This window comes from Myotis davidii, unplaced genomic scaffold (assembly GCF_000327345.1).
Source record: "Myotis davidii unplaced genomic scaffold, ASM32734v1 scaffold168, whole genome shotgun sequence".
Classification (NCBI taxonomy): Eukaryota; Metazoa; Chordata; class Mammalia; order Chiroptera; family Vespertilionidae; genus Myotis; species Myotis davidii.
Window position 1 is genome coordinate 9,362,625 of NW_006383016.1, and position 11,298 is coordinate 9,373,922.

The 11,298-nt window shown below is 41.5% G+C and overlaps 1 protein-coding gene across 2 annotated transcripts in view; it reads left to right on the forward strand.

The window, feature by feature from the left end:
• The first annotated feature begins 1,893 nt into the window (after positions 1-1,893).
• The window catches only part of AGR2 (anterior gradient 2, protein disulphide isomerase family member), a 13,176-nt gene continuing 3,771 nt past the window's right edge, over positions 1,894-11,298 (forward strand). Inside the window, exons 1-6 of one of the 2 annotated variants that reach the window (XM_006779044.2) lie at positions 1,894-2,067; positions 4,802-4,956; positions 5,207-5,270; positions 5,388-5,440; positions 6,768-6,841; positions 9,587-9,650. In XM_006779044.2, the coding sequence (XP_006779107.1) occupies positions 4,809-4,956; positions 5,207-5,270; positions 5,388-5,440; positions 6,768-6,841; positions 9,587-9,650 (403 nt within the window). In that variant the 5' untranslated portion in view covers positions 1,894-2,067; positions 4,802-4,808. The remainder of the gene's footprint in view (positions 2,068-4,801; positions 4,957-5,206; positions 5,271-5,387; positions 5,441-6,767; positions 6,842-9,586; positions 9,651-11,298) is intronic. The other variant, XM_006779045.2, reaches the window with a different exon arrangement.

The window sequence follows — 11,298 nt, forward strand, 5'->3', positions numbered from 1 at the left end:
TAATTACTTCCTCCTTGCTATACCTTAGCCACTAAGACTAATCCTGGGCTTTTACTGACATGAGAGTAGGCACAGGAATACAGTAGAAAATTATAACACCATCATAATTAATTACAATAAGCCAGAGAGGTTTATAGGTTGAGTTGTGTCCCTCCAGAATTCGACTGTTGAAGTCCTAACCTTCAGTGTCACAGAATATGACTATACTTGGAGATAGTGTCTCTAAAGAGGTAAGTGAGTTAAAATAAATCATCAGGATAGGCCCTAATCCAAGATGATTGGTATCCTTATAAGAGGAGGACATTAGGACACAGAAGGAAGACCACATGAAGACAGAGGGAGGAGACAGCATCTAGAAGCGAAGGAGCGAGGAGGCCTCAGGAGAACTCAAATTTGCAGATACCTTCACCTCAAACTTCTAGCTTCCAGATGGTGAGAAACTAAATACCTGTTGTCTGAGCTACCCAGTCTGTGGTACTTTGTCACAGCAGCCCTAGCACAGTAAGACACCAAGTACCTTCTCACTTCTTGATTCATTAAATCTAATTTATACTCAAAACATTCATGGATGGTAATATTTTCACATTTTTATAGACAGGGAAACTGACATCCCAGAGATGTTGAATGATCTCTTGAGATCATCCGGGGGTTGAGCACCAGGAGGCAGGACTAGAGTGGAGTCTCTGTCCCCAGTCCTTCTGGCCTTCCACTCTCAGCAGGTGGCGGATGACCAGACACCTGGGCTGTGGTCCCAGCAGTGCCCTAAACTCATTATGAGACCTTCAGCGTCACTACTTTTTAACATCTTTATTTCTTTCATCTGCAATATGAGGGGTTTGAATTAAATATTCTAAGATCTTTATAAATGCCTTCCCCATTTTAAGCATGTAGCTCAAGTCATTGTTTCCAAACTCCTAAAGAAACTGGCTCTGTAAACTCACTTAGAATCAGTCAATATTTTGGGAATCACTTACTATTTTGCCCACAGAAATGATCTCTCTCACACAAAAATATATAGACACTTAAAAATGTTCTGAAATATTATGAACTTAACTCATCTTTAAAAAAGTAATGTTTAAAGGGCTTGCATCCCATTAGTTAATTTCTGTTTTTAAAGATTTCTGCACTCTGAGCTTTTAAGAATTGCACATAGCTTCATGAACAAAACACTGGACTGAGTTTTTTCACAGAAAATCTGAATTCAGGCTTAAAATCTTCAGTGAACAATTGCATAATCTTGAGTGAGGTGGGCGGGGAGGAGGAGTTGCAGACCTGTTTCTAAATCTGAGAAATGGTGTAAAGAGCTTCCGCATGCCTGGAGGGACAGATTGCCATTAAATGAATGAGAATATCTGAGAAATACCTTTGTACTCTTTGGAGGGAAGTTGCTGCAAGATAATTCATTAAAAACTCATAGTGTTAAGGCCTCTTTTTAAAATAATTTCCTCAGTTTTGAAATATCGTGTGAGTGCCTGATTTGCATGTTGTTCATACCTATGGTGAAGGCATATTTTGTTTGCCAGGAAGAGGGGAGTATACCATGGAAAGTCATGTGTACCGTAATGGAGCGTAGCAGGTTATATGACTGTAGGGGTTAGAATTGTGAATCTTCTCTTGTGTGCTCTTTTAACTAAGTAAGGGCAGTTTGCCCAAAGGGGAGGGGAAACCATCTACAAACCACACACTCCACATCCAATCACAAAGAGACAAATCAGCCTTCAGGCGAATCAAATGTCTTCATTTAAAGCTTACCTGGACTTGGCACTCTGCCCATCTTTTCCAAATCTCTTAACAACATGCTTTCACAGTTGAAAACATGCATACTGAAACAGCATACCACTTGCAACATTGGTTTTTAAGAAAAGGAACTCTTTGGCCTAGGAAAGGCATTTGCTTGGGAAAAGGAAAGTTCCTCTCTGGGTTTGCAGCATGGAAATCAGAGATCAGTGGGTGGGACTGAGGTGTGCTCCGGTGCATAAATACAGGCCGGGCTGAGCTGGCACACTAGGAAGCTTGGACGCATCAAGGCCACCTGGCTCGCACAGACAGGTGGGTGGGGAAAGCCAGGTAAGGCTCCTGACCATAGCGCATGTTGGAAGGGCACTGCGTTCTGGCCTCTGGTTACCGTGTGAAAGAGAGTTTCAAGGGCAATGAAATGGGGTTTGGAGAGGGAATAAATGGAGTTTTCACCAAAGGTTTGTTGGGGCCTTTCTTTGGCCTGAGCGGGTAGTGGGCTACCTTCCTGAGCCGGTTCAAGGGCATGTTTTCTCCCTTGGGACATAGGAGGTTGGAGTGGGTGAACTCTAGGTGTTTCCAAGGTGGGACAGGGCCTGCATCCTCTGTCCCTGTGCACTGATCACCATCGATGCTCTGCTGGTCTCCCACTGCCTAAAGCCGAGGCCGCAGCTCGGGGAACCCTCCCTCAAATTGCCCGCTGGCAACTGCAGTTTAGAATGTGACTGAAAAGCAGAAAAACAGTCTGGTGCTCTTTCTCTGTCTGGTGTAGAGATTCTTGTTGCATATTCAAGCTTTAAATTCATGGGGTAAACTATAAGAGAAATCTGGGTGCTTTCGTAAAGCACTTATGAATAGGGACACCGAAACCTCCTGCCGAAACCTCCTGCAAGTTTATTCCTCGCTGAAGATAAGAGGGCAGAGATAGAGTGAGCAATAAAAAGCGTTGGTGAGAGGAGAGAGAGACCAAACGGTCAATGTCTCCCACAGTTAGCATTCTGGTTTGAGATGGTTTATGTAGGAAGTTTGCAGGGCAGAGTCTATTGATATTATGAAAAGTTGACAGAGTGAGTCTCAGCAGGATGTTTGAACAGCAGGAGTTACATTAGACAAAATTCTGTCATCCTGCCATAAAACACAAGTAAGATATCAATAGTTCCGACCTGTAAGTGGTGGGGCTATTGCAAGGGCTCCTAATAGCTGCTTGAAGAACCAGAATTGTCAATGGATTAAATAGGTAAAATGCTTCACCGCCAGTTTATGATTTTCTAAATATACACAGATGCTGTAGCTCTAAATAAAATAGGGAATCAAATGAATGTTGATAAACTCAAAGTCGCTATTTGCCATGATGTTTCTAAATCAATTAATATTCAAAAAGTACAAGTATTCTCACATAAAAGTTCCTGGATTTTTTTAAACACTACACAAGTCTTTGTACTAAGAGGGCTGGGAAGCATTGACTTACAGTGCACGTGAGTTGTTTTTGCAGAAGAGTAGGATACAAAATTTGTTATTGGCTTTTCCAGTGTAGCAACTAAAGAAAATCTTTATCAGTGTAGAAAGTAAAGAAATGCACCCTTGCCTTTTATGTATTTTTGAGTAAGACATTTTGTGGCTACATACTACTATTCGCATATAATGGGCCAGTTTTATATAAGGTATCATCTGGTTTGATGACTTAGCAACACTTTTTTTTTCAATCAGCAAAGGTTCCCACTTAAGCTTTCAGAACATGAAAACCTTTCTCCTTAAAAATGCTAAGCTTTGACAGTCCATCCTGCTTCCTTTGCAGTTTATTTAATTTCAAACCTCCACCAATATTAGAGCTAGATTTTCTTTTCAAACAATTTTCTTTGGCTTTACTAAAACCCTAGGTCTCCTGCTTTGAGTGTTGTAGCCCCTGGATAACCATAGCGATTTGCTGGTGCCGTTCACTTTGCTACTTGCTTTCCCTCACTCACTCCAGGATGTTCTCTTGTCATTCACTCTCCTAGGCATGGGAATCTTCTTCACAGCATCGTGACCTTCCCTAAGAATTAGCTGCAAAATACTAGAAAAACCAAAAAAAAAAAAAAAGCCTAACAGAAACACTCATCAGGTTGCTTTCTCTGTGTGTTATGAGTCCCATAGAATACTTTTGTGCACAAGTGTGCGCCCACAACATTAGCTATACCAGGCCCACTGCATGAGGCACAGTTGTTTCAGTAGAAGGAACTTGCATTGATATATTTCAGCCAATTCAGAACTAATATATAGAGTTTGAATAAATATTACTCGGGGGAGAGAGTTATGAGGGTGCAAGTTTTCAGTTAGATGACAAAGTTGCCAGGTATTAAATTAAGAAAGGAATTACTTTTCTCAGATCTTATTCTTCAAGGGCAATGTTCCCATTTTAACAAAAAGCTAAAGAAGTATAGATGTTTAGGGTAATTGTTTCAGGATGGGAAAATGGGAGCCAGCACTGCAAAAGGGCAAGATTCAGGAACCTTGGTTCGCACCCATCTCATAAATCTTTATTTCTCTGAATGTCAGATTCTTCATCTATAATGAGGCACTGGGGAGGTGGGAAAAGAGGAGGTAACCGATATGGTATCTTCCAGTACTAAATGTTTTAAATCTTTTAGCTATAAGAGTATATACATCGCCCTAGCCGGTTTGGCTCAGTGGATAGAGTGTCAGCCTGCGATTCTGGTCAAGGGCATGTACCCTGGTTGCGGGCACATCCCCAGTTGGGGGTGTGCAGGAAGCAGCTGATTGGTGTTTCTCTCTGATCGATGTTTTCAACTCTCCATCCCTCTCCCTTCCTCTCTGTAAAAAATCAATAAAATATATTTTTAAAAAGAGTATATACATCTATTTATTTTCTTAAAATATATCTATATTTTTATTGTAGATTCCTATGGAGCTCCACATCAGTATATTTATATCTGTATAGAGACAGAAAGATAGATGATAGATAAATGATAGATAGATAGATAGATAGATAGATAGATGAAGTCTGAAGATTTTGGAGACTGATAATTCTCTTTTGTCTTGCTGACTTTTTGCTTGTTTTCATGATCAGGTTTGCCATGGAGAAGATTTCAGTGTCAACATTCCTCCTCCTTGTGGCCCTCTCCTACACCCTGGCCAAAGATACCACAGTCAAACCGGGGGCCAAGAAGGACGCCAAGGACACAAAGGTCTCTTCGCTCAAACTGCCCCAGACCCTCTCCAGAGGTAGGAGTCTGTGTCTCGTCAGCTTCCAATGCTGCCTAATTGGGAAGCTGAGACTTGTGTGCTGAACATATTTTTGTATGTGCTCCTTCTAGATTTATCAAAATTGATAATTATTTCTACTTTCTCTAAAGGTTTTAGTATCAAGTACATATCTTTTGTATCAAGTATATATCTCAGTCATCATTGCTTTTCAACAGCTTTGGATCTGAAATTATAATAGCTTTAAATTTACTGGTTCGTTTTGTCCTAGGTTGGGGTGACCAGCTCATCTGGACCCAGACATACGAGGAAGCTTTGTACAAATCCAAGTCAAGGTAAAGATGAAGGTGACTGCAGCTCCCTCAAAGCTCTCAAGAGCACCATCTAGTGATGTTTAGCTGCACATGAAATCTACTCAGTAAAAATGATCCAATCTCTCTTTTCTTTTCAAGCAACAAACCCTTGATGATTATTCATCACCTGGATGAATGCCCACACAGTCAAGGTAATTTATTCTTCTAAATATCATTTCCTTTATAGGCTTTTAGCTTTAGGGCCAAGGTCCGATCACTCATCTCGGTATCCTTAGCATCTAGCACAGCTGAATACTAAATGTTATTTCATGCAGTAAAAAGATATTTAAGGCAACTTCAAATATTTCCACGTTTTATGTTAACCATTGCTGCTTATTTTGAAAAACAAGCTCTAGGATTCATCCTTGACATCTTTTTCTTTTACCCCGTGTCCAATACATCAGCAAATAACATTGGCTGTGCCTCCAAAATACACCTCAAAGCCAGCGTGGACTTCATGCAACCTGTGCAGCTGCACAGGGCCCAGTGCCTAACAGTTCCCATGCTTGGTTTAACATTCTGTCGTCATTGTCTGCAAATTCTCAATAACTTTTGAACAAGGGGCTCATGTTTCTATTTTGCATTGGGCGCCATATATCATGTAGCTCCTGCCCAACTCCAACCACTTCCTGCTGTCTCACTGTTACTGCCATGATCCAAACCAAGAGCAAGGTGCTGTAACAGCCACCTACCTGGCCACCCGAGAGTCAGTTCTCCATACAGATGCCAAAATAAATCTGTTAAACATAAGTTAGATCCTATCAGTCATGTGTTCGAGTGGCTTCTACTCAGATGTACAATTAAATTCAGATTCCTGACCCAGGGCTACAAGGCTAGACATGATCAGGCCTCTGGCTCCTCCCTTTCTTACACTCTCCTCTTATTTTCTCTCCACTCCATCTAGCCTGGCCTTTGTGCTTTGCCTCAAACATCTAAGTTCATTTTCACCTCAGGACTACTGCTCTTAGAGTCCCCTCCACTTAGTATGACATACCTCCAAAATCTTAGAATGGGTCACTCTCTCACATCAATGTCAGCTCCTCAGGGAGACCTATCCTGGGCACTCTATAGCTCTTAAACCTCTTGCTTTGCTTAATTTTTCTTCAAAGTACACATCTCCACCTGAAGTTATTAGGTATTTATTTGTTTGCTTATTTGTGATGTCTCCTACACAGGCATTTGAGCCCCCTTGAAGAAAGCACACATTACTTCCTTTTTCACTGCTCTATTTCCAGGGTATAAAACAGTGCCTACCATAGAGTAGCCACTCAATAAAAACAGGCTGAAAAAAAATGGATGGATAGATGGGTGGATGAATGGGAAGAAGGAGAGGTAGTCAATAACCTAAATATTACTATACTAATCATTTGCTGAAAGGGCAAAGTTGAACACTGCACTAAAAATTACAGTTCAACTTAAAATATACCAGAGAGCAATGGTGCTGAGATGGATGCTTAATGATTTTTCTTTATATTATAGCTTTAAAGAAAGTGTTTGCTGAAAATAAAGAAATCCAGAAATTGGCAGAGCAGTTCATCCTCCTCAATCTAGTTGTAAGTTTCCTTTTCATCATCACTGACCTTTCTCATTATTCAAAATGGATGATTCATTTCTCCTGCACATCGTAATCATGTTTGGGATGACCTAGGATCTGTCCCAAATACTCATCTCCAAAATTGGAGAGAGAAAAATGATACTTTATTTTATTAATAATCCACCTTTCATGTTAATGTTCTTATTTAGTAATTAATAACTTTAGATTGTCGGAAAAGTACTCTCCTGTGATTGGGATTTTCTCTGTTGCTGTAATAATTAGAAGGTTTTTGTATTTTGCAAATTACCTCCTGTGTCCCTTCCTGCGGTTCTGGCTGTTCCACACCCATTCTTAGTCCTTGTCTCCTCTCTCCCTGGAAGAGAGAGCTCTCTGGTTGTCCAAATTTAGCTTCCTGCATTCCCACTGACTTCACCATCACCACCCTTCCTAGTGCCCAAGCTTTTCTGCTTACTCTGTCATAACCCTCAACTAGAGTCAGAGTGTCTCTCTCTCTCTCTCTCTCTCTCTCTCTCTCTCTCTCTCTTCATATATTGACAGGTGGGCTTCTTCAAAGACCATCCACACCAGTAGTTCTTCCTCAACTCCCTTCCACAGGCTCCTCTTCCTCCCCCTAAATATTCAGTGACTTGGTGAATCTCTATTTGACCTGCTCTCTTATTTTTATATTTTATATTCTTTATGGACAACATCATCTATATGTGTCTTTAATCAATGTTCACACAGTGACAAATCCCACAAGCAACTTCCAACTGGTATACACAGCTATGTTCCAGACATCCCATAATTCACTTAAACTCAACATGTTCCACTGAATTTCTCAGCTTGGTCCAGGCTTTTCAAATTGCTCTTCTTTCTCTAGTTTCTATTTCATCAGAAGTGTTCTTCTAGACTGGACTCTCCTACTCACCTGCAACAGTCAAGCCTGTGGTATACACACACACACACACACACACACACACACACACTCTAGAGGCCCAGTGCACAAATTTGTGCGCAGGTGGGGTCTGGTCGACCCGCCCTGATCAGGGTTGGGGGCACTGATTAGGGCCGGGGAGGAGGGGCCCCTGGTCAAACTCCCGGTCAAGGGGACAATTTGCATATTAGCCTTTTATTATGTAGGATATATACATACATACATACATACATACATACATATATATGATCAATTACAGGAAATTTCTCTCTGGATGTTCAATGAATATCTCATATTAAATATTTCCCACAGTGAATTCTTTTTTTATAAAATATATTTTATTGATTTCAGAGAGGAAGGGAGAAGGCAAAAGAGACAGAAACATCAATGATGAGAGAGAATCATTGATCAGCTGCCTCCTGCAAGTCCCACACTGGGGATTAAGCCTGTAACCTGGGCATGTGCCCTGACTGGGAATCGAATCTGTGACCTTCTGGTTCATAGGTCGATGCTCAACCACTGAGCCACATTGGCTGGGCAAGACCTATGGTTCTAACTTGTAAATATTTTTGTTATTGGTCACTTCCCTATAAACCAGTGGTTCTCAACCTTCTGGCCCTTTAAATACAGTTCCTCATGTTGTGACCCAACCATAAAATTATTTTCGTTGCTAATTCATAACTGTAATGTTGCTACTGTTATGAATCGTAATGTAAACATCTGATATGCAGGATGGTCTTAGGCGACCCCTGTGAAAGGGTAGTTTGACCACCAAAGGGGTCGCGACCCACAGGCTGAGAACCACTGCTACAAACTGAGAACCACCATTTTAGTGTAAGAGGTTCACTTTGCTTAGCTTACTGCGGTATTATTAAATGGCTCCCTGCCTACAAGATAAATCCCATCTAATCCCACATGCCATGACGGTGATCACTTTGAAGACCAAATTGGGATCACAGTACTCTTCTCACATCCCTCCACTACTTCTTAGCTATTTATGAACAAATGCAAACACAGTGGTATGCTGTGCAAGAAACTACATGAGCTGGCCCCTGAAGCAGCTCTCCAGCATCTTCTCTCACCGCCACCCCTGCATACCCTCTAGTTTAGTCCTTTCCCAACACTTGGTCATGTCAGAAAGTGCTACGCATTTCCCCCCTCCCTGCACAATCTCTCCCCTCTTCCTGAATGACCTCCTTTTCCGTGGAACTGACTTGTTTTCATTTTTAATGATTCCTCATTACCCACTTCATAAAGTCTGAACAGAACTTGCATACGGGGTTACCTGTCCTGCTCAGGGCAGCCCTGGCATCTGTCTTCCTCCATCATGAATATGTCAGACACTGGGTCTCCAGTATTCATTTTCCTACCTGCATCTCCCAAAAGAGTGTGCACTTATGAGAGATAAGTAATGTATATTGCTACACAAAAAACTTCTAAATAAAAATATAATAAATGGGTAGCTGAATGCTCAAGATAATCCTGTTTCTTTCTGTAATTTCTCCAAAAATGATTTCTGTGTTTTTTTTTCATTAATCTACTTCTCCTGCCTCATGAAAGATGTCTTCACCAAACACTATTAACTTCTTCTAATTCTCTCTTCATTTCTGCTCTTTATCACATACATTCAGCTCTTTACCGCCTGTTCTGTATCACATTCTCCACTAGCTTGTTTGCAGGCATGTAACTTATCTCTGCATCTGTTTTATTACTCTCTGGGGGAGAGATGTGCCTTCAGTAACAGTAACAGACACATGTTTGTATTAAATAGTTTGAAAATAACTAAATAGCAAACAAACTAAAAAGCTGCATTTTTTTTTTTAATCTTAGTATGAAACAACTGACAAGCACCTTTCTCCTGACGGCCAGTATGTCCCCAGGATCATGTTTATTGGTAAGAGACAATGACATGAAACACACGCGGACAATGACCCAAGCGCTTCCATATCTCCCCTTTGCCCTCCCAACGCTCAGGTGCCACTCCACCACTCCACCGTGGCTCCAATGAGGTACAGGGGCGGGCAAAGTAGATTAGTAATAATAGTAACAAACAATACAATAGTTAGTAAGTAATAATTCAAGAATAAACTGTTTCACAGCCTTTCAGCTGTAAATCTACTTTTGCCCATCTCTGTACCTCAGGCCTGTAAACACTTATTATTAATCAGGCAAACTTCCAACTTGTGTCTTGGATAGTTCTTTCTGATACTGTTGATAATTATTTTAGGAAAGTTAAGAATGTGAAGTTTTTTCCTAAAAATCAAAATTACCGTGCCCCTGCCTGCACCGGGACATTTTAGATGCTGCTGGGAGCTTGCCTTGCCTCCCCTTCTGCAGCTACTTGCCACCTGTCCCCTCCCCAGCATCTCTGTCTTTCACTGACCTGCCAAAGCCCATGAACACATGCTCTTGTGGCTCCGGGTTTCTTTCAATGGTCACACTGTCCTCAGTTATAATTTTATAATTATTGGTATTTGTTAAATAAATATTTTCCCTCATGGGTCTATAAACTCCATGTAGCAGGGGCGATAGCTGCTTCTGCTCACATTATTTTTTCAGCATGACCCTGTGGTGGGCTCACAAAAAAAGATATTCCTTAGATGACTGAACAAATTAATAGAGTGTGGCTCTGATCAAAATCATACTGATTTAAAGACAGTCCAAGACAACTGTATGGTGATTGCCAGAGGGAAAGGGGGTGGGGGGGTCAAAGGGGGATCAATGGTGATGGAAGGAGGCTTGACTTGGGGTGGTACACACACAATACAGTATACAGATGATGTATTATAGAATTGTGCATCTGAAACCTAGGGAATTTTGTTAACCATTGCCACCCCAAGAAGTTCAATAAAAAAGGAAAACAGACAGCCCATGATTAAACTCAGCACAGAAAAAAGAGCTCACGCTAACCAAGTGGCTCACCGATGTAATTCCCCCACGTTCACACTAAATGTACAAAACGGGAGGGGAAGAGCGAAGGAAGGAGGGAGGCTGAACTAGAGTTTCATAGACTTGATTTTGTTAGGATTTGGAATCCTTACAATTGAGACTTTATAGGTCATCCAGTCTTACCTTGTGCGCAGATTCTGTTCACAGCATTCCCGTCTCAGACAGTTTTAACTCGCGTTAGGTCCCGTAAGTCATGAGAACCAACTCCGACTTCGAGGCAGCTTGCTCTCAGCCACTTCCCCACAGTGCCTGCACATGAGAACCACCTGGGCGATCTTTAAAAACACGCTTCCCAGGCCACCTCAACCCAATCAAACAGAATGCCTGGGTGCACGACGAAGGCATGGGGATTTTTTTAAAGCTCTCCAGGTGATTCCGTGGTGCAGCCAGAGTTGTGAGCCAATGGCTGGGTATTTAAAAGCCTGATGTTAACTCAGTGGGTCTCAACCTTGGCTGCACATTAGAATCACCTGGGAATCGTAACAACCATTTCAAAAGTGAAACTAAAAGACGGAAGATTTCCCACCCAGACCCACAGGAACGCTGGCTGAGTGGAAGTCCTACAACTAGGAGGAAAGAGTAACGTATACGGA